This window comes from Dermacentor andersoni, chromosome 1, assembly GCF_023375885.2.
Source record: "Dermacentor andersoni chromosome 1, qqDerAnde1_hic_scaffold, whole genome shotgun sequence".
Classification (NCBI taxonomy): Eukaryota; Metazoa; Arthropoda; class Arachnida; order Ixodida; family Ixodidae; genus Dermacentor; species Dermacentor andersoni.
Genome location: NC_092814.1, coordinates 93,459,701 through 93,483,575, shown reverse-complemented (window position 1 = coordinate 93,483,575; position 23,875 = coordinate 93,459,701). Strand labels below are relative to the sequence as shown.

General features: G+C 51.3%; 1 protein-coding gene across 1 annotated transcript in view; it reads left to right on the top strand.

Annotated features, from left to right (window-relative positions):
- Positions 1–2,282: 2,282 nt before the first annotated feature.
- twz (BTB/POZ domain-containing protein twz) overlaps positions 2,283–23,875 on the top strand; it is a 104,627-nt gene continuing 83,034 nt past the window's right edge. The window contains exon 1 of the mRNA XM_050192187.3: positions 2,283–3,115. Within this exon, the coding sequence (XP_050048144.3) occupies positions 2,298–3,115 (818 nt within the window). The 5' untranslated portion in view covers positions 2,283–2,297. The remainder of the gene's footprint in view (positions 3,116–23,875) is intronic.

The following is a 23,875-nucleotide window of genomic DNA, read 5'->3' as shown; positions in this document are numbered from 1 at the left end:
CTGGTTACGCTCCATTTTCATTGTACAAATCATGAGGGCATGGAACCAGCTTGCATCACGACCGAATATACGTATATGCGTTTTGTGTAATTGTGCTACCTGCATTTGTGTTCATTTTCAGCTTGATGATCACTTCTAAAAATTAATTGTACAGCATGTATTTCAACTACTTAATTTTTTTCTTCAATTTATGGATGCGTTCTTACTGCGAAAGCATTTAAAAGCCGGGTACTGGGTTTTCTGTGTCCGTCCTTGGCGTCACGATGTAGTCATGTCATCATCCTTATCGTGTCGTTATGGCCACATGGCGCAGAAAAAACAAAACCATGCCCACCACCGCCACTAAGGTCAGAGATCATGCCACTGCGGCAATGTGCACTTGGGGTTGGCGCATACTGTGTATGATGACTCTCATAGCGGTGGCGTCTGTGCACGTATTTCGGAGGCCACAACAGGCAGTAACTGTAGCGGACGAGGTTGTGTGCATATTGTCACGTCGTACTGACGGTGAAGAAAGTAGCGAAACTGGGAATGACGAAACTAGCGTTTCATTGGGCGAACTTGTGCCCTCAAAACAGGATATGCACTTAAAGAACGGCGACAGCGGCGAACACAGTCGGCGATCGTCGAAAATCTTATCAGCAGGTCAAGCGCGCCGGCTTTTATACATCATGCCATCGAAGGTTCCAGAGTAATCACTGAAGCCCGCGTGTCTTCCAGAAAGTTCTATACCATTCGCGTCATGCGATGAAATTAGATTGCACAAGGTTCGGTGACGACAGACCGCGGATAGTACCATCGATAACATTCGATAAACTTCCGATACATGCAGGTGCGTCCGGCGCTGTGCGATCACACTTGTTAGGCGGTGAAACGAGGTCACCCAATAAACAAGCACACGTGTCAATATCATATATACACTCTAAAACAAGATTACACCCTATTGCCACACAACGATAAACGTCATCTGTCTTGTTCCCATTTCCTTTCTTTAAAGCTGCGAGCCCGGTACTTCCCAGTAACGAAAGGCATGCGCGTTATCAGCATGACGTAGCATTGCCGACAGGAAAGTAGCGGGCGCGGCGTTTTCAAGAAAGGAAGCGCAAGCAAGGCAGATGACGATTATCGTTTTGGCAGATATACCCCCCAAAGGGCGTAAACTTTCTTTAGAATGCAATGGTCATTTGCCTTGCTTGCGTTTCCTTTCTTGAAAGCGCCGCGCCCGCTACACTCTAAAAACGTTTACACCTTTTTGGGTGTATATCTGCCACACAACGATAATCGTCATCTTCCTTGTTTGCGTTTCCTTTCTTAAAAACGCCGCGCTCGCTACTTTACTGTCGGCAATGCTATGTCATGCTGATAACGCGCATGCCGTTCGTTACTGGGAAGTACCGGGCTCGCAGCGTTAAAGAAAGGAAATGCGGACAAGGCACACTCTTAAGCAAAGCTACACCCTTTTGCCACACAACGATAATCGTCATCTGTCTTGTCCGCATTTCCCTTCTTTAACGCGGCGAGCCTGGTACTTTCTAGTAACGAATGGCACGCGCGTTATCAGCATGGCATAGTGTTCCCCACAGGAAAGTAGCGGGCGCAGCGTTTCCAAGAAAGGAAATGCAAGCCAGGCAGATGACGATTATTGTTGTGTGCCATAGATACACCCCAAAGGGTGTAACTTTGCTTAAGAGAGCAGATGACGTTTATTGTGTGGCAAGATACGACTCAAAGGGTGTAAACTTACAATCTTAAGGAATAATTACACCCTTTGGAGTGTATATTTGCCACACAACGATAATCGCCATCTGTCTTGCCCGCATTTCCTTTCTTGAAAACGCTGCGCTCTTTCCTGTCGAGAACGTTCTGTGTTGATGACGCGCATGCCGTTCCTGACTTGTAATTACCGGGCTCGCTACGTTAAAGAAAGGAAATGCGGTCAAGACAGATGACGATTATTGTTGTGTGCGAAATATCCACATCAAAAGGTGCAACTGTGTTTAGAGTGTACACTCTTAGAAAAATTTACTCCCTTTAGGCTTATCTTGTCCCACAACAATAATCGCGATCTGTCTTGCCCGCGTTTCCTTTTTCTAACTCGGCGAGCCCGGTACTTCCCAGTCACAAACGGCATGCGCGTTATCAATTGTTTCTCCAGTAGCGATCAGCAGTTGCCAATAGTGGATCTTTGGGCCAGTTGATAACAGTGCATCATTACACAATCGCAAAAAGACACGGACGAAAGAGGATAGCAGGAAGGCTTCCTATGCCCTCTGTTTTTCGCGCTGTTTAATCGGACAATGAGCGGCTGTCAATGCAAGGGGGAGAGACTCCGTTCTGCATTGCAAGGAAGCCGTGCTGCGGCGCCGAGGGAGGCCGGACGGTGTGGCGGACGAAGGCCGTACCCCGGAAGAGGGTGCACGGGCGAGGGGCGCACGTGGCAGAGCGCGCTCCACGTGCCCGCGAGGTGGTGTGCGCAGCGGCGTGGGGGGCGGCGGGAGGAGGAGTCTCTCCCGGGGGGAGGGGGGAGCGCCCCATGGCGGCGGCACCGCCCGCGCCAGTCCCGCTCGGACGGCCTGGCAGTTGCGTGCGGCGTCTCCAGTCGCTCTGCCGGTGTGGTGGCACGACGGCAGCGGATTAGCGGTGGCAGGAGCGGCCCTCCGGCGGCGTGTGCCCACGAGCCCCCGTGTCCGTCGACCTTAACGGTGGAGCCCGCGCTCTGCTACGCGCCGGCGGCGGCTCCGTGGACCTTGCCGGAGCGCGTGCGCGAACCCCTCAGCGTGCAAGTGTGCCACGACCAGGGCCGGTGGACGCCGTGGGAAGCTGTGCTGTTTCCCCGACGGGCCGAGCTGCCGTTGGCGGCCGCGGGCCGCGACGGCGCCGAGCGGCCCCGGAGCGGCAGCGCGGTGCTGCGCGCCGAGCGCCGCCGCACTTCGCCCAGCGCCACGGCGAGCGCCGGCGAGCACGGCGCCGAGACGCTCGACCTGTCGCCTGCCGCCAGCGGGGCCGGCCGCAAGCGCGACGTGAACGGCGCCGCTGCCATGGCCGTGGCCCGCGCAACCGGACAGCCGCCACCGGCGTCGAGCCCCGTGTACGCCGGACGCTTCTCCGTCGCTAGGTGAGCGCGCTCCGCCTAGCGCTGTCCACCAAGCCGGAGCAAAGCCGCACCTTTTACTCCCGCTTGGTCCGCCGCCGCGCGCACGTGACGCCCGCGGTCGCGCATTGACGCGCGCGAATTTCGCGAGGCTGCGTGGCCGCGGGAGAATCGTGCCGTCGGCGCGCGTGTTGCTTCCATCAAAAGTAACCGCGTTGTGCACGCCTTTAAGCACCCGCTCTCAGATCTGTCACCAACTTGGAAGCGCGGAACCACGCTGACACGCGATGACATCCTTGTTTTGTTTTCAAGTACCGCGTCGCGCATGTGCGTCTCCAGCTTCCTGGACACCGCTAGAATATGTGTGATGACTCGAAAAAGTTAACGATAGTGGATTTGTAGTCATGTGGCTCCTCGTTAGATTTCAAAAATAATGATTTGCACTCTCTTTGGCGAGGCTTCTGTCCATTCGTTCTTTGTGTAATGATGCCGTAATTGATTTCCATATTATTTGGTGCTGAGAGCATGACACTAAGACCACACCCACATTTATCGCTGTGACATGCGCAGACCGTGGCGCGAGAGAGTGTTCGGCTGCTACAACTATTTAATGAAGTTGGTTAGTCTCAGCATTGTGAAAGAACAGCGCGAACACGGAGCATGCAATGACACAATGGCGCTGTCCCTAGCTCTTGTCTCGTGTTCGCGATATTTCTCATGCTTGAAATGTCACCAGCTAGCTCACATGTGCATCCTGTTTGTTAGTCTCTTCAGCGTCACCACAATAAAGTGCTGGTTATCCATATGCATTTTGCTCCGATCTGAACGAATAGACTAAAAAGTCCGGCTCGAAATTGTCGGCTCAAATATTTTGGACGCCAGTGCATTAGTCCCGCTTGGCATGTCTTTCTTAATGAACCTAGACTTGTATAGCTGAACGTTTTAAAGGAAGGCCGTTTGATCATGGCAAGTGGATCCAGTGTACACGTTGATGACCTTACCTCTGTACCAAGACTGGAATTCATTCCCACGATCCAACTGATCTCTTGCGCGCACATCGTCTGCAAAAGAAAAGCATTTGTAACGGCGTCCATTCGTAACGTGATGCAGATGTTCCTGGCAACAAACAAAACTCGGCCCTAAGACAAGGGACGAAGAGAGAAGTGCACCACAAGAGCGCTGAAGCTATGGGTTAAAACAAGGAACGACGCCTGTTTTATACTATCTGGTGAATTAAGACTGCTAATTCGGCTATAGTTGGATTAGATTCGTGGAACCAAACAAATTTCAGCGCTACGACAATTGTCGAAGAGGTAAGTGCACCCAACGCGTGTGTCGTGCACTTCTTCGTCCCTTGTCTTATAGCACTGACTTTTGTTTGGTGCCACGAATCGAGTCCTACTATAGACCAAATTGCAGTCTTAACTTTGCAGATGTTCCTGTTTACAACGCAAAATTCCGTTCTTTCAAGAGCAAAAGTCATATCAATGTGGCACTTAGGGCGTGTAAATTTGTTAATTATGTTGCGTAGGTCTTCGCGTTGAACAGGCAGTGTCAAAAGAAAAGACGCAGACCACTTAAAACGCTGCATCTTCTCTTTTCTCCTTGTCTGTCAGCACTAGAGCCGTTCCAACTAAATGCAACTACGGCTTCCGCGCTTCAAGCGCAATAGCATTGAACTGCTTGAAGTATCTCAAATGCTATGGAGTCCAATTTTCGGTTCACCCGCAGACTTAGTGAACTCCGCGTGTAAATTTAGAGAATGGCGACTATAGGGGTTTGCTTTCAGACATTTGAACTACCTAAGCGTAATCACGGATCTGCTGAATCAGCGTGAATCAGTGGTCTCGTGTGCTTTACGAAAATCGTGCCGAGGAGGCAGGAAAGTGGACTCAACACGACGTCTACCAGCTCTTTGGGTATGGGTAAAAGGCACAGTTTACTCCTTTCCGTTACTATCTACTTCAGGAGATATGCAACAAACTGGAAGAGGAAAAAGAATCCTGGCTGTAAAGTAATAAACATTGCTCAAACGCAGGAAACTCCCGGTGCAGATGCGCCAACAAAGCAGCTTCACTACGAAACGTCTAAAATGCACGTGTGTTTAGATAAAGTTGCTTATAATGAGTCTCCCTTTAAGTTTCTCATTTTCGTGTTATCTGCTCATACTCGTTAAGCACAATGACAATGAGTTTGCGTTCGGCAGGTCGATCAACAAATATTATAGTGATGAGAGCGTGGCGGCCGTACGGTATGTTCCTTGAAACCTCGAAAACGAAAAAACGCTAGTCACTCCCCTTCGCTTTTCCGTATAGAGGAATAGCCGCTGAGTGTAATAATTCGTCCTTCATACGAAAGTCGTTGCGTCTTCAGCGCAAACCATGGGTGACTTTTTAGCCATTTCGAACGCAGTCTTTCTTTTTCTGAATGCTTTATAGTGCCAAAGAGCGAAAGCGTAGTGGAACGTACGCGTGTCCATGTCATGTTTAAGTTTGCGTTCACTCTTATTTGAATCACAGGCTCTTAGCTTTCACTATGAGAGGCGTGCTTTAAGCTTCCATGCATGAGCGATCCTGAAACCGTGCCTTCGTATTAGGACAGGGTTATTGGGCGGATTCGTTTCAAGCATTTTGGCGCCATGTACCTCAAGACTCGACATATATATCCGTACAGTCAACACTCTCGTATCATTCAATGAGCATCAGTAAATGTTTGTCAGCCGCATTAGACTCCGTCTGTCTTATTCATTAGGATCTACGGCTACAAGTGCTTAGCCGAAAGGCTGCCGAATGTCTTCGGCTATTTGCGCAGCAGCCCGATGGACTGAGCTTTCCTGCAGCAATCGAGAAACTCGTTGCTACGAAGACACGAATATGTGTACGAGCTTGAACACTGCAGGGGCAGTTTCGGTGGGCACGGTTGCAGAATCTTCCTTGCGTGACCGCACACAAAGACGTTGCGGCCCGCCACTCCAACCTGTTCGACCAGAGTATTAGCACCGCGTCGCGTGTCGCCAGACTGGAAAGACTGCGGCGTCGTGTAGTAAAAGAAATCAATGCTGTTGCGTTCTCGAGAAATGCAACGAGCCGCGTCACCATGTGGCAAATCCCCCGTATACATTCGCAACGCTCGAAGGAAACCGGCATGTGTGCGACAAAAAGGGAACAGAAAAGCATAAAAAAAGAGGCGTCAGCTTCTTTGAGAAACTAGCGTGTGTCCTTAGTTCCGTTTGCCGGAGCGCCCAAACCGGAGAACGCATGTCGTCTTTCTGAGATTATACAAATCCAACATCGGCGTTTATCGCCGGTGAGCGCACGGCACGGTATTTCATATAGGAGCCCCACTGTATCCATTGGGGTTAAGAGGAAGGCACCGTAAAGCACGACGATGGTATTGTCACGTCATATAGAGTGGTGCACCGAAGTCGGCACAACAACGTCAGAAAAATAAGAAAATTACAGGGAGCAGCAGTTACGAGGCGTTATCTCGAGGTCCCTTTCCCAGTCCACTTATTTTCGCACTGCTACACAGTGTCGTCTTGGAAGGGCATGCATCCGCTCCCGAGATGCTTCTTTTCGGGATTCCGCCCTTTTGGCCTCGGCCAGTCGACCCGAAGGCCCCAGCTGCGGCTTTCCATCCTCCAGTCCCATGGCGAGCGTATTCCTTTTTTCCGCGGTGCATACTGCGCACATAGCGAGAGTCGGCGCGAATCTTTTTTAATACTGTAATCTCTGTCCTCACACCCACCTTTCCGTAGCCCTTCCCTTCCTGTATAATGCGCGCCGCTATGTATTTTCCGGGGAATCTTACTCAGCTGAGGATGGACACGCTCGGCTAATTTCTTAGCTTATGACGATTAACAACTGATCGCAACAGAAGGTGAATGTGGAGCAGTGGTTATAGCGCACGCTCGGGGCTTATATATGGCTGCCGACTCGATTCCACGCACCACCACCCACTTGTTTGAGAACCGCATTCATTCCCTGTTCTTGAGTGTCAATTGGAAGGACAGACGGGGCTGGGCTGCTTCTTAAACGGGCTACAAGACACTGCGAGGTGCTAAAAAAAAAGTAATAAAAGGTGCCCCTCCCTGGAGAAGCGGTCTCCTCCTATAAAAGCCGTTGACCACTCTTCGCCTTGAGGGCGCGTGACAACCAGGTCGTGGTCACAATAAGCTGCAATTAGCTTCGCATGTGGGAAAGAAAAACAAAGCGGCGATAAACTTTCCAAGCGCAACTTCATCAGGTGCGTATATAGTATCCATGACGGGACTCGCCGCCCCGAGTTCTCGCAGGGCGCCTCGTTATTCACGGACGCGGCGTAAAAGAGGCGCACCGACCCCCGCCCCCCTTTTCTTTTTCTTTGTTTCTTTCGCCGCGTCTTTGTTTCTTGTTAACCGTGACTCTATTTAAGCATGATTGACAGTTCTAATTACGCCGCGCTTATTTAGCGTCCTTCGCGCGCCCTGCCCACGGTTTCAGCGATGAGTTTTCCGACAAGAGGCCGTCATCTTCACACGTGTTTCGAGGTGAAACGCCGCGGGCCAAGTCGAGCGGGGCCCAGCAGCGCGGTCTCCGGGGCTGAACAGGCAACATCGGCGCGCTTTACTTCCTCATCGTGCTCGCGATGATGATTCTGTCGGAAGCGTGCGAATCTGCAGCGTCGCATTTTAGCAGAGCTGCCGTCGCCCACTCGTCAGCGTGAGGCGGTGAACGCATCAGCGCCTATCACAAAACTCGAGGAGGAGGCGAGCGCTCGATAGTTGGCTTCAGCGGAGCCGCCAGCAGAATCGCCTCGTAAGCTTTGAGGAGAAAAAAAAGAAAGCGGTGCTCTTGAAAGCCACACGTATCGTGCATATCCCGCAGCGCTAGCGCGCGTAGCCGCCGCGCAACCCGCCGATTACAGAGACGGGAACCTTGTTCCGGGTCTGGCCAGCTGTTGGTATGCTCCCAGCCGTCTACGTGTGTGTATATGTTCGGACCCTCATCTGAATCCCTTTCTCGCCGAAAGTCTCGTAAGTCGTGTCCAAAGTGGGAGGAAAAACAGAAAAGTGCATGTATAGCGCGCAGGCATATACCCTCCCTGCCTTGCGTGTCGTCCATGCGCAGCGGACGACACGGAGCTTTACACCACACGGAGCTACACTAAACTTGCTTTATTGGAGCATCGACTATTCGTCCACGCCAGCTATCGCCGACTCTCTGCGATGTTATGAATTTATGGTCGTGACTAACGAAAGATCGATCCCCTGAGATCCGCTTATTCTCCTCGCTCAGGGCTACTATTTTGTCTCTTGGAACGCATGTATAGTCAATGAGAAAATCTTGGAAGCAGCTGAGTTACATTCAGCTTTACATGGGCTTCACGTATTACTGGTGTGATTTCTTGTCGGCAGTGCCATATATCGTTTAAGAAACGCTTTTTGTACTAGACACTGTCGATACTAATACAAGGTGTTATGTATGTTGTTCATGGTATACCCCTAAACGCACGCATGTATATTACTCCAGTCTATACAGGCTGCGACAAAGGTGGTGCCTGTCAGTGCGTACGTGTACGCTCCGCTTGAAAGTCTACTGTGTGGTCATCTGTTAAAGGGAACGCGTGATTTTAAAGCCCGTGTGCATTAATTTTTCCTTCTGGCAAGTACGCACTCGCCCGGCTTTGCAGCGGATGACTTGTGCTTGGTGGCGCTGGCACCTTTCTACGCACTTGCGCAGAACGTTGACGTAAACTGTGCCGGCATTTGCAGCTATAGAGTGCCGTCAAAGTGAGAGCCGCATATTACAGTGAACCCTTTAACAGTGTACCGCACTGCATATACGAGTGTGTGTGTGTGTGCCGTTCTTGTGCATTGCGTCCCTTCCGCGCTGTTGATTCAGGAAAGCGCACGAACTAGTCGAACAGCGAGCTCTCACACTGATAACGCGTTCTTTTTGGCAAGTGGACGCGTGGTGGAACCTTGCGTAGTTCAGGAAATGAAAGCGCCCAGACTCCCCCTTGCCTGACCTCCTAGCCCCGGCCATTATAGTCCAGTAGGATCGGGGCAAATTTTGAACTGTAACAACGAAGCAGTTCAGCAACGTCTTTCGCGCGTTCTTTTCTCCGCGCTCATTTATTTCTGTCAAGCTTATCTGCCCTAAACGTGGTGGTCGGCAAAGGATCATCGTACAGCATGATACCGTTATTTTCGCGGGCATCATTATACTCGTCGCTGCAGAACGTGCGGCTTGGACGGAGCGATGCACGGAGAGACAGGTGCGTGACACGTGCGCAGCTTCGCTGCGCTGGCCAGCGCCAGCAGTAATTAGCGGCGGTTTCGCTGAAAAGCGTGACGAGTTCCCTCCTCCGCTGAAAAATGAGCGCGCGCGCGGGACATCTTCAAGTAGTGGTGCTTTTCAGAGCACGACAAACTCGCGCGCCCGATCGGGGCAGAGCGCGCGCGCTATCGCGCTTCCGCGCCTAACGAGCTCGCCCAAGACAATGAGCGCAATCATCAGGGCCGCCAACAGCGGGGCACGAAGGGTCCGCAACAGCCACCGGGCGCTTTGCTGACCGCAGGGCTCGTGATGAGGGGCACCTGTTGCCGCGATAAAGGCGCCACTGCAATTTGTCCCATTGTTCGGGCCACTTTTCGCCACAAAAGCGGACGCCCCTGCTCAGAGGGGGAAGCATGTGCGGAGGGCAGTCAGTTGCAGAAGGGGTGAGCGCGGTCACTGGAGCGAAATGACTGCGCGATCGCTCCCGGCGGCGCTCCCCTGGATGGCTTGGCAAGGGCACGCTCCATTTTGAGCTCTACCCCTCCCGCCCGTCCCATTGTGCGCATTCCCCGGAGGATCGGCTGCCTGAAAACAATGCACCCAGATGCAAAGTTGAGCACGTGCCAGTAATGGGCGTTAAGCTTCGCGACCAATGACCTATGGAAAGCGAGACGCGTCGGCTCGGAGACGAGCGCGATTACTCGCGCACACATTTGGTGCAGACCTGCTCGCTGTGTGCTCAAGGTGTCTCCCGCGCGTAAATATAGGCGGCCGTGCGCCCCGCCGAATCTTGGGCACAAAACGTGGTGTCCGCGCGTGACTTCGCCGTGTTCGGAACCAATTTCTGGAGCTGCAGCGCTGGAGGTTGCAATTCCATCCGCTGAACTCGTGCGTGACGACCGCTACCTTGCGGTCCGGGGTGCGTTCTTCTTCGTTTGGTCAGAGTCAAAAGTTGCTCGCGGGTCTAGCAGATTGTATAGGTTAGTGCGTAGCACAGGTAATGTTACCACAATTAATACACGGGGGTTGCGAGCTGTAATTTGACATCTCCACAGCGTCCTTCCTCACAGTTTGCAGCAATAGCCTCTGTACACACTGTAGCTGGGCAGTGCGATGGTCGGCGAACGACCGTTTTCTAATCCCTTCCCTCCTTTATTTTGCTAACTATATACTTCTGACGCCTTTGCACCTCATCACAATTCACGGGTAAAACTCGTCGCAGACAAATTTCTCAATCTCTGTGTAAGCAGAGGTAGGTCTTGGAGCGTCGAAACCTGTAGGTTACCGAGTGCACTTTGCTTCTTTGTTTTGCACTGGCGCAGCCTGCAAACTGGGGAAGGGCGCTCGTGCAACGCGGCGGCTGGTGGGGGACGGGAAAGGGGGGGGGGGTGGTATGTGATGACTCCCACCCGACGGGTTGGCCGTGGTCACGGGCGGTCCCGATGGCCTCTTCTGAGCCGTCGGCGGCAGGTGTGAAAAGGCTGGCCAGCGTCGAGCGCGTAATTGCGCTCATCCATCACGGTGGAAGCGCACACAGCCGCCCAGAGAGTGGGCCGCCGGGGCTCGTTAGCCCCCGCGCGCGGCGGGCTCGCGATCCCGCTGCTGGACTTAAGTCCACCAGCGCGCCAACACCTATGCCCCCCTCCCTCTTGCCCCCTCATTGACAGTGCTATGATACGTGGATGTTGCGTGCCAGTCTAAAAACTTAGGTCGGAAGCGTGGATCGTTTCGGTGCGTGCTCATAGTGGCTGGGCGTTACCTGCGTGTTTAGCGGGCAGTCGATTGCGTAAAGGCTTTGTAGTCGCCACTGCGATGCAGTGGGTGACGAAAAACGTTCTTTCGTGTACAATATGCTCTCTCTGTACAATTCCCCTTATCTGCGAAGCGTTCCATGCTCTTGCGTACAGCGCTTTAGGGCGACATTGTCACCTCACATTGAACGGAGGGAAACGGACAAGGGTGATTAGAGACGCGACGGGATGAAGGGGGAATAAGGCGAGATAAACGCTTTCAGCAAAGGAGGCGAAGGAAGGGACTCGTTCGTGGTGGTCATATATTTCTCTTCTCGCGCTTTGTGCCACCTGGAAACGGGAAAACACCGGCAAACGCGGGATGCGGTTGCGCACCACTCGTTAAATTGTCCCTGTTTTCCCGTTTCCTTGTCGTAAAAAGCGCGAGAAAGATGTGCACGTTTTCAGCAACAAAGTTACGCATGATGTGCCTTGCGATCATGCAGCGGTTTGTTTCGCTATTACCGGGAAACCTCTGCTGCAAGTCCGACGCAGCGCCGGTCTTGGCGCGCGTGTTGAGTTGGTCGCATTAAAGGATAAGTTATAATTTATTGCTCATCAGAGCAATCGAGGTATCCCACCGGGTTCACAGAATTGGTTGGTACCCCACAACGCAAACAACAGTGAGACACAAGATGTTCGTCTCATTTCTTTCTTGAGCGCGAAAAAAAAAAGAGAAAAAAATTGACGACCTGCAAAACCCTGAAAATCAGCTACGCTGTTAACCTAGAGCATGCAAAACTAGCACGAGGGAATGGCTGGACGTACCTGTAAAGTATATGGTCACCAATATTTCATATGGTGGATGACGCATAACCTTACAGGGGACACCAAAGAGAAAAAAAAAAAACATTTGAGTTGTGTTATCAAATTACCCTCTCGCACTGCAAAACAAACAAAACAAAAAGATAAGAAAAGAAACGCATGCATATCGTGAGCAGAGGCTTGGCATCAGACAGAAAAGGCACAGGAGGAGACAGGCAGGTGGCGACGCCGCCTCTGAGTTCTGGCACCAGCTCGCCGTGACGTCATTGATTCTAACGGCGTCTGCTTGAGTTCGTTAATTTGTTATCAAAACAGATGGACTGCGTTGTATTCTAAGAGAGCCAAGGACTAAACTTGGCAAGTTTGAAAAACATTTAGTGAGCCACAGCGGCCCAAATGCGAAAACAAGAAAGATACTTTGTCACAATGACGCATACCGGGAGCTGGGATTTCGGCGCGAAATTCGGACTTTTGTCCTTCATTTCCTCTTTTAATAACTAACCTCGTAACGCTAAATTAACGTAAATGTAGTCTTGAACGAACGCTTTATCTTTCTAATCTTTAGTGCCTAACATCTGATCCGCTCCTGCGCATTTCAGGAAATAAAAGAGAACAGCCTGACTCTATTGAGGGTGGTGTAGAGTAGTAGGTGGATGAGGTTGAAGGTACACCTTGCATAGAGGCACCCCGTGTACCGAGCATTGGGTGGATGTTAAAGAACCCCTGCAGGCGGTCAAAATTATTCCACTATACGGCGTGCCTCATAATCATACCGTGGTTTTGGCGCGTAATACCCCAGAATTTAATTTAAATAGATGCATCGACGAGATCCGCTTGTTCTGAAGGACAAGCGCGGAGTAAAAGTGGAAAGCAATTTAGGGCGTCATCCTCCGCCCCACAAAGTGATTCCACTGCTCATGTGTTAACCAGCGACTCAGCGCTTGCGCGTTGCTCTGCACCTCGCGCGAGCTGCAGAAATCATCAGACCAACACCACTTTCGAGACATTGCGTCCTTAAAATGTGCCAAGAGATATATTGGCGCTCTAGTGAATAGCTTATCGAAAGCGTCTTTCTATCTGCCAGCTCTTTCGATCGATCTAGCAGTCCGCAAGTGGAACGCCAATGCACTTCTTCATCAGATTATGGGGGGACGGCTGCTAAGCAGACATTACTTCGCTGCAGCTCGGCTTCGATTTCACTGTTGCAAAATGTGCTCTAAAGTGAACAAACGAAAATTTCATTGGTGAATCATTTAATCAGCCGCCAGGACATTGCAATTTGTCAACTAACGTTGCCCCCTTCAAGTGATCCACTTGGACAGGCCAAATGGCACTATATGATCCGTGCTATATTTAAAAAATCTTTTCCCACTTAACTAGCGCTGCGGGCGTCGAATCCAACCGCAGCCGCCACTGCTGCGACACTGGGAGGGCTACTTCACTGCTGCGTCCGTCGGATAACTGTTATGCTCTAACATGGAATGCTAACATGCCCAAACAGCTGAGAACAATTGGCCTTAAATATACGTTTGACGACACAGGCTCTCCGGTCCGTCTTCATCCGTAAAAATGCGGGGCGAGTGTTGATGTCATTTACACCACATTCCTTTCCTCAGTGCGGAACGTTTGCTGGGCTTCCCTGCATCGCTTTACGTGTGGAAAAGTGCTCGTATCCATTCACCACAACCAAGCCGTGCTCCCTAATGTGTTGCAGAAAATAGCGCCTATTCCTTATTACAATCACTCTTTCTCCAAGGTGGAGAGGCACAACAGTATAGAAAGACACACCTCGATAATATTTCTACGTCTTCGAAGCTTCCTTCCTTCCATCTCTCTCGTGCTTCTTTTTTGCTGGCCGCTTTTCAAGTTTCAGACCTCAGAGTTTCAAACCTCTACCAAGGCAAACGTTCAAAGGAAGACTGAAAAGTGAAATGACGAGCAATATAGTCAGAAACGGAATGTCGCTTTAAGGGAACGTTTTCCGCTCGTCGAAACGTTGCCTTAAAGCGACATTCCTTGTTCAACTACAGATCATAACCTCAGCGTTGGACAGGTATGATAGCAGTAAAACGAGTCGAGAAGTGACATGCAAGAATTACATTGGTATTAAGCGTTGTCCCAATTCATGAAACACTGCGGCAAGAAGTTGTTGCTGTGCATCAGCGGCCTCCGAGATTTCGTCGGTCCGGGACACCGCAATGCCGTCGCTCGTCCTCAGACACGCGGAACGCGCAGCGCACGAGCGTAAATGCCCCGAAAAGGCCTAGTTCGTTCTGAGTTGAATTTAGAGCGTCGACCTACCTATATGTACATACCACCTGTAAGCGTTATACCAACTATACTGCTACGTTCGTCCTCATCAAAATACTGCCGCTACACGGCCTGGTTTTCATATCAGGTGGGTAAACAGGAAATCTACCCGCGGCGGGCTTCAATCCCGCGGCGTCCTGCTCGGCGACATAACAGTGTACAGCCACCGTGGCGGGTACACTACACTTCTTGATCGGTACCTGACCTTGTACGTGACTTAAACCAACCCTCATGTGTCGCAAACGGGAGAGGGAAGAAAATGTAGAAATAAACGTTGGCGACCGCGGTGACATGTAGCGCGTTTCGGCTTTTTTTTTTTTTTTTTTTTTTTTTTCGCGGGCCACCACGCTTCATAGGGCGCGCGCGCCGAATTCCCACGCACCGATTTCGGGCGCCGTCCATGAGAGGGGCGTCGCCTCTTTACTTTATTTCATCCGCGCCGGGCCGCGGTGGGAAGGAAAACAAGATCGAGCTCGGAAACGCGGTTCGGTCGGTATCGCGGAGCGTGCGGGGACGCCGCAAACGGCACAGCGTGTTTTTTGTACACTCCGCGGGTGATTAAACCTCCATCGATCTGAAAATGGATTAAACGCCGGGGTGAAAGAGAGCCGTCTCGCTCCCTTGCCGCCGCCTGTGCCCTTCAGCGCGCCTCTCTGTGCGCTGCCTCCGGAGCTCGGCACAGCGCGACAGGCTGCTCGCCGTCGCTTCTTATTCTTCGAGCGCGCCGAGCAATTTGCGCAGAGAAAGAAACATGCGAATTGCACGCGCGAACGGAAGCGCGAAATCATCCGCGCGTGGCGAGAACCTTTTTTTTTTTTTCCCTCACGATTTTTTGTTGCCCACGTGTGTTTTGCGCGTAACCGTTCGGTATACGCGCGCCAATTTAACGGCACAAAGCCCTTCTAGACTCGCGTCCTTTCTCTGCAGCGCGGTGTGCGCGTGTGTATACGGGGATTCAGTGAGGCGCATTTTCGATCAGCTCCGAACGATCTGAAAGTGACAACACCGTGCGCTTGCAGTTCGCTTTACATAAATATAGTTCAGAGACGGTTCGGGAACATTACGATTCGCCACCCAGGCGAATCTTGCGCGAAGGAAACTATCTTTCGATTATTGCCATCTCTTTTGCTGCGTTTTTAACGAGAAGGCGGGGAGGTATACGTACAGTATAGGTGACTTCTGTGATACTGATATATCGTCCATAGAAGTGGCAGCGCTAAAGATGAATGTAAATGTTGGGAGCTCGTGAATTTAATTTGTTTAAAATTTGAAAAGGCGTCTATGCATGGCTTCGGAATTCAAAAATTGAAGCTCGTTTGAGAGAAAGAAATAAGAAGCACATATTTGGAGTTTTAGCTATAGCATACATCTTGTTGGTTACTGTGGGGATATCTGTCAGCATACGTTCGCGGTGTGAATCATGACGCTTGTCAAAACAGGGGCCAAGCGCAGCCTGGTTTCGGCGATGAAGCTCGCGGCATTCAGAGGGTAATGGTCAAGTGGTATCATGGAATCGACCCTTCGATCATGCTTCACTCTGCACTTGGCGTTCTCCATAGTAGGCGAAGGCCTCTTAGACGGTCATCTGCTGTGGCTTCTTCAGGGAGAGTAGAGATGGTAACTGTGGTCGAGATGATGGATCCATGATGCGTAAGCAACGTTTGGAGTCCTCTGGACATGTTTCAAGGAGGCACTGTGTTGCTTTGTGAGGCTAACTTTGCAGACAGAGTCTGCTACTGAAAATTGGCAAAATGTTGACAGCGCCATAGAGAGCTGCAGATTAAGTTTGTTTCGCTTGTGGGAGGGGACGTACGTCAAGGTCCGCGCTTATGAGGGCTAATATAATTTCGCGCATATACCATGTTAGCTATAAGGCATGGCTAACGTTCTCTGTCGACATGAAATATATATCATTCGCATGTTATCTCCGCTGTTTGCGGTGTTAAAAGGTATACAATTAGAAATTAAAGTCTTGGGTTTTACGCGCCAAAAGCACGACATGATTATGAAGATCGCCGGATAGTGGAGGGCCCCGGGTTAATTTTGACCACCTGGGCTTCTTTAACGTGCACGGGGTTGTTGCATTTCGCCTCCATTGAAATGCGACCGCCGCGGCCGGGATTCGATCCCGCAACCTCGGGCTTCGCAGCGCAACACCAAAGCCACTACGCCACCACGGCGGGTTAATACGTAAATTGAATTCACCGTAAGTTATGCATCCGCCCCCATGACGCACCTGCATACCGCCAATAACTCGTTGCAATAACAGCGAATCTATGAGAATGTGCAGCTGCTGTGCCTGCGCATTTTTGCTCGCAATTATGCGCGCGCGCATGCTGAGTCAGAGCACGTCCATGGTGCACGCGCCTCGCAGACTGAAGCCGCGCAGGTGCGAGCCGTGACAAGATACAGCGGCGGCCAATTTGAGCGGATGTTTCGACAGATGCGGCAATGATTTGTCGAGCGGCCCGCGCCAAAAAACCTTCCAGGTGCTTGCGGATTATGGTCCGCCTAATTGGCTGCGACTGGACGAGTGTCACTGAGACGCAGATGGGCATATATTATGCCATGTCCGGGCGCGGTCACGTGATTGGGGAAGGAGGTGTGCAATGTGAACACCACCACCCATTGCGAGCGTAGACCGGCATCTCATTAGAGAGTTTTAGTTTAGGGGACGCAAACGGCTTGCGCACGCAAGAACTAGGGGCGACGGTACTGCGCACGCGCAGATGGTTCTGCGCATGCGCGTTGCCGTGGCCCCTAGTTCATGCGTACGCAAGCCGCTTGCGTCCCCTAAACTAAAACTCCCTATTATTTGTGTGCACATATCGCGCGACGTCTCTGGGGCTTCAGCAAACGTCAAGCGACGTTGAGTAACCGCAATGATGATGATGATGATTTAGTGGCATCCCCTTTGAAACGGGGCGGTCACACATAGTCACCTAGCCTGCTTGATTTAATCAGGTATGATATACATGTTTTAAAGCGAAGGTTTAAAGCGGTGTGCGCGACGTGGGTGGTTCAGAGCGTGTATATAGATGACAAGCGCGAGTAAGGGAGGAAAGGCGACGGGAGAATCTCGGTTTCGCCCCACCGCGTCGAATGTGCGCAATGCCCTCTGGAGCTCCCTGGCCGTCGCCACTTTAGCCGCTTGACAGCTGTAATTATCCGTGACTCCCCTCAGAAGCATCCCAGCAACTGCAGCGCTTTCATTTCTACTAACGTGCGAGGCCAGAGCGGATGCAGATAGAACTGTAGAGAGGAGAAGGAGAGGGAGGAGAAGAGGTAGTTCCCATATAAGAGAGGGGGGGGGGGGCGACGTGAGAAGGCAAGGAAACCCCACTACTATACGACAGCGGTTGCGGGGAAACAGGATAAGCTTAAGTTCAAGGTACGGTACAGTACGTTGCTGCTATTTCTGACAAATAAACGGCATGCAAACATGTCAAGCGGGAAACTTACGCAGGGCGTGCAGAAGCAGAGCCGCATTAATTAAAGCGCACCGCAGGATCCAGGTATACGGAAGCGGTCGACCGTCAAATCAAGACTTCTGTGCCCACCGCGTTAGCTTTGGGGCTATGGTATCGCTTGAGGTCGCGGATTTTATCCCAATCGCAGCAGCCGCATATCGACGGGGGCGAAATAGAAAACGCACGTGCACTTAGATTTTGGGACACGTTAAAGAACATCACGGTGTCAAATTAATGCGGAGTCCGCCACTACGGCTTGCCTCATAATCTGAGTGTGGTTTTGGCACGTACAGCCCCATAATCCAATTCCAGTTTAATACTTCTGCCACAATGCGATGTGTCATGTGAAGAAATGACAATGCTCAACCCTCTCAGAGGTTATAAAATACGGCGCACAACGCCTCAAGCAAACACCTCTCCCTGTGTGTTCTGTATACTAAGCAGACAAACAGCAGTGGTGCACGCAAGGTAACGTTTAACGTCACACCACTCTCGTGTTAGGCTAAACGTTGAAGAAATTAAGCTTTAGCCTTCAACATCACCGCTAATTATCGTCAATCAAAGCATACAGCACGGAATGCTTCGCTTACATCGATTCCCACAGTGCGTGGGATCTGCATAATGTTTTTATCTAGCATTTTTGTATACAATTCCTCAATCTTTTTCCCCCTTCATATCTACCTTGTACCGCTAGCTATGACTGTAAGAGATCCGGTCGTACCAATATCTTCCCTGCTTTTTTTTTCGCCAATGCTTTAAACGTATCTTGCTTATCTCGACTGCTGACCGGTTGACGCTTCCGTCACTTTAAACACAAGCGCTTCTGGAAGGTGTACGTTATCTACGGTTCTCACTGGGTGAATGTATCCCTTCGCATTCCATTAGGATGTACTGAGTGGTCTCCGGATTTTTGCTGCGACATACACGTGCCTCATCTAGTTCCGAATATGTGCTACGGTATGTTTTTGTCCTTAGGCAACCGGCTCGAGCCTCAAACAGCAAGGCACTGCCCTTTGTGTTATCGTACAGATTTTTCTTTCTAATTTCTTTCTTCTCATTCTTGTAAATTTCCATGGTCTTTTTGTTTCCATTCCTTGCAGCCAGTTAACTGTCTCTGTTTCTCTCAATTAATTTTTGATTACTCCTGGTTGTCTATACTTACGGTTTCTAATACCCTGTGCTTGGGTGCCAACTTTCTTGACCTCTTCCTCCATTCTGTGTCCACGCTTTACAAGTACATATACCTGTGCACTTTAGCTGCCCATTTTTTTTCACCCATGTTCCTGAGTCCTTCTTCAAAACTAATTTTGCCCTGCGCTTCTCTGCCTTCAAAAGAGGCCCAACCCATGTCACCCTGCACTGCCTCACTTGTGGTTTAACCGTGGGCTGCCAAAGTCAACCGGCCTACCTATCTTTGGTTAACTTCAAACCCCGACAAGATATCCGATTTTAAGCATAGAATGGCATATTTGAGGACGTTAGCGCTGGCACAATTACTCCTTCCCAGATTCCACGCACCACATCGTACTTACTGTGGCCCCACAGTGCTCTGTGTTTCATTATTGCAGCAATGCGATTTCCCTTTATTTTCGGATTGCCTTGGTGGGTGCTTCAGTATAAGTCTCTTCCTTCGTTTATGTATACGCCGAAGTGGTAGCGCCGCCGCTGTTCAAAGGCCCAGGCGGCATCCGCCCTTCCTTCTCACGGGCCGACGCTCCGAGCGAAACGTGCCTCAGCAATCAGAGAAACGAGACTCATTTGCGGCTGCGATCCTTTCATTGCGGTGTGTTTCTGCGGTTTCTGCGGCGTCCGCTGACAGCGCGGGGAGGTGGCCTGCCGCGGTGCGGGCGCTCTGCGCGTCGCTCTGGGCGGCTCTCTCCGACCTCTCCCTTTCCGATTGTGAGCGTTGCGGGAATGCGAGGCGAAAGTGTCGTGCGATGCGTCATGCAGTACAGGGCAAGCCCAAAACAAGACAAACATGTGGCACCTTATTTGTTACAAAAACATGCGTGTCTAAAGACGGAAGCCACGTTAGTTCATATTGTTTCCACTGACGTCAGAGCCGGGAGCTTCTGGTATGCGCCGGACGCGGACACACAGAACGACCTATCTGCTGCGAAAGTACTCGTTTGCCTTCAGAGATATATTGATCATTTCCACCATGCAGACTACTCGTAGCGAATGTTCGCTCGTGATTACCAAGGGGGCGATCAGTCATGCCGGCGGCCCAGTGTGAAATGACGCGCCACCGTCTCCGAACAGCACAGCCAGCGAGAGTCGAGGCTCGGGTGCCACCCGAAACGCGGTGGGCTCATATCGTTGCGGCGGCGCTCAAAGGGCCAAAAAGAACGCTCGTGAGAATTCGTGCCGGGGACCTCTTTATCACGCACGCCTGGAATGGTGGTCGTGTACTTCATTTCCGTGCAACCACCTAGCCGAGTGTCGTGAAGCTCGAAATGACCGCGTGCTGAAGCAGCATTGTACGGCGCCGTTTCTCCTGTTCCTTGTCTGCACCGAACTGGCTCTCAATGGCCCGGCACCACCATGCCAAACATCGCGCGCTGCGGGCACCACCTGCGCCTTCTGGCGTCCCTGAACGCGGTTGTTGCGAGTCCCGGCTGCTGGCGCGCGTCTCGGCATGCCAGGAGCCCGGCGGCGCCACGAGGGCCACCTTTCCCATCTTCCCCGTGAATGGATGGGGCGTGCGTGAAATGGGCCAGGGCACTCGACCCGATGGATGGCGTGCGATACTGACCCCATCCTCTTTTGATTTATGGTGCGACAGCCAATGGCCGCGTCTCGAACGCATGGCTGCCGCTAATTGCAGCCGTGTATATAGGCTGCACTAGGGGCAGCGAGAGACTGGCAGGGCGCAGCGGCGCAAGCTCACTGTTGCGCTAGCTTCCGTCGGTGGTCTCGATAATAATATACGCTCACGGCTGTCGCTTGCCCTACCTGTGGCTGTTGCCATCCAATTCTGTCGCGCTTCTGTTAAAACGACTGTGAAAAGGCGCGATGCATGGCTTGTCAGGATTTGTTGCTTGAGCTGAATTTCCTGCTTCACGGGCCCGGAATGATGACTGGTTTAGCCTCGCCACCGACGTTATCATGAAGAAGCCGGGAATTCGATATGTTTTCAGCCTTTTAAACGATCTAAAAAATATATTTTTAATGAGTAGGGGGTTCAGAACTTATTGCAGAACATTGAGCCCTGTTTGACATTGATTCTTTAATGATGCATCAATCGAGCTTGTCTCTCTCTCTCTCTCTCTCTCTCTCTCATGTTATTTTATTAATCTTAATCGTTATCTACGCATACTGCAGCCCTATTATGGGGCTATAGCAGGATTAGGAACAGTAAATTAGCATAAACGCAAACACACGCAAACAATTTGAAGCATTTAACATAGGCAAGTGAACACAAGCAAACAGACAAAAATATAGGTAAAGCAAATTACCTATTCGAAAAGTAATTTTCCATGGCCACCAAAAATGAATTTAATGGCAGGGAACGACCACTATAGGTCAATGAATTTCAGTGTTGTACGCGGAAAAACGAAAATCTATTTGAACGTGTTAGTATGAGCTACAAAAGAAAAGGCATTAGGTTGAAAACATGTGAACTACCAGTACAATTTTCTTTAGCAAATGTGATATGACTACAGTCGCAAAAGCCTGAGTTGGTGACGTGCAGGAACATAGGAAATTCAATGGGATAACACCGCAAGAGTGTTCGAAGGTTAATTCAGGGACTGCAGTGCCTGTATCGGTGAAAAACTGCCACTGTAATTATGGAAGATGAAACGCATAGATTTTCTTGGTACAGATTCAAGTGAATTTATTTCATACTGTATGGGGGGGTGGGGGGGGTATCAAACCACGCAGGCGCATTCTCTGTTTTGCGTTTTATGTGTTGCCCAACTTGAACACCGCACCGGCTTCAGATGAGTGCTTGCATCGCACTAAATATAGTTGAAGTCTAGAATACCCTTAAATACAGTTTGACATACTGATTTGTAAGTCGAGCTGCGCTGAAACGCGTTTTTCATCGAGGCCTAAATGCTATAAGGCGAACTACGTCCATTTGATGCGGCAAATTCAAGCGCGTCTTCTTTTTGCCCAATGAAATATACGAAGGAGAATCACCGCGGTTAAACCAATCTTTTTTGCCAGGACGGCTGCAGCGTGGTTCCACGTGTGGCAATGCTTTGCTTCGGCTCTCCGGACCTCAACTCTTTCATGGTCCCGCGTACGCGAGTCCGCTGCAACTGGGCTTGTTCCTCCGATACGATCGGACCTCCTGGTGTACATCGATCAGCTTCGCATTGCCTGGCGGGCCGCCATTTCAAAGTACGAAAGGAGCCTGGACAAATCGGTATGCATCAGCCCTGCGCACTGACCGTCTCCTGGTTCACGCTAATCGCCAATGCGTTAGGCGTAGTAAGATGAAAACTATGTGACCTTTGCAAAAGAAAAGTGAGCACGCCAAGAAGTCCGGCGAGGCTCTGATCGCTGGCGCAAGCGAGAACCGGCGACTCGCGAATGCCTGGTGCCACGGGCATGGAGCCGACGATTCCGTCTCGATTTATTCCCGCCTACCCAATCACTCATCGAGCTGGGACAGAGAGCAATGCGCCTGTAGAGACGCACAGAACAGGCTGTACGTTTTTTTTCTTTCTTCGCTAATTCCCGAAATGGATTGATGCCCAACGGAGGTCGTGCATGGCGCGCTCGATCCAGATTTCAGTCACGCATCTGGAATTGATTGGCTCGCTCTCTTTAAGGAGACAGTGGTTGCACAAGTGGCGATAAGGAATTGGCCCTATCGGTTCGTCCACAGCGGCCGCTCAGCTCGTGTCGCAGAAGCCGCACGTGACAATAATAAAACAGCAACCGCAACTTAATGCGAGATTTGTGCCCTGCGATCGTACACGATACGCCTGTATGCGAAGGTTCGCTTGAGCGTAACTTAAGCGGCTGAGAAAAAAAAATACTATTTCGTCGTCGTCGGCCAGATAGCCAGAGCGATTGGTGTAACAGGACTTGTTACAAGACATTAGCAACTTATACGCACTGCAACTTGCTTTCCTGTGCCGTCTAACCACGCTGGGCAATCGTTTTGACGCCCGATCAAAAGAGTGAAATCTCTTTGCCTTTACCCGCAAACCCAGCCCCTTCTTCTGCGCATGACACCATTCAATCTATTCAAATGCTCATTACAGACCGGATTACTCTATTATGCGGCCCGCAACCTTCCTTAACGCAGCTGGCAAAACGCTTAGTTACGAGTGCTGGCTTGCATGTTCTCGGTTTCTTCGCAACCTCCTCGTCATCGTTACATTGAGTTGTTTAGTCAGAAGGGCGTGGATACTCTGGTCACTCACGCGCCGTGCTCATAATGACCGCGATCGCCAACTATAACGCGAGAGTAGGAAGGGCTCGTTACGCATTCATCACCGAACGAAGTATACCAGAAAGAGAGAGAGAAATGCGCCGTTTTATCTTCAGGTCATGTCCGTGTGCTCGGGAGGGGGGGGGGGGGGATCTCGGCAGCTTCTAAACGTACCGAAATGAGAAAAGGTTTGGCGGGAACAAAAAATTAACGATTAACGGACGCAGATGCATTCTGCGAGTCGTCGGACAGCAGCAGCGCCTGCATAGAATCCGAAACAAAGGACCACGCTCTCTGCACGTGCGTGGCGTGCGTTCAGTCGTGCGGAGAAGGAGAGAGAAACATCCAGTATATATAGGAACCCTGAAGCCAGGCTCCTTTTCGCAGATAGGCAGTCGGCGTTCTTTTGAGCGCCTCACTGCAGGAGCCTCTCCATTCGTGCGCCATCGTCATCGTGGGGACTCGCGAGCCCGAGGGACCGAGATGAGCGCCACGCGGCTTATCGCGCCCGTTGTAGCCTCGCGATGCCAGGATCTCATTCGTCCGAGGCAAGTGTGCAAAGGGCCGCCGCGCGTCGTGTCGGCTCTTCCCTTGACCTAGAAGCTTCCGCGCGCTCCTCTGCCGTCGCCGTTTTGTCGGCAGATGCTGGTCAAAGCGGCGCGATGCGCGCGTGCTTTCACGGCCGGCTCCGGTGGGTGCATTGTACGCGCGCGATAGCAGGGACAAGCAAAACGGCCCGCCTCCCGCAGCTGCTCGAGGGGAGATAAGGAGAGAAAGAATAGGGGCAATTCCACGCC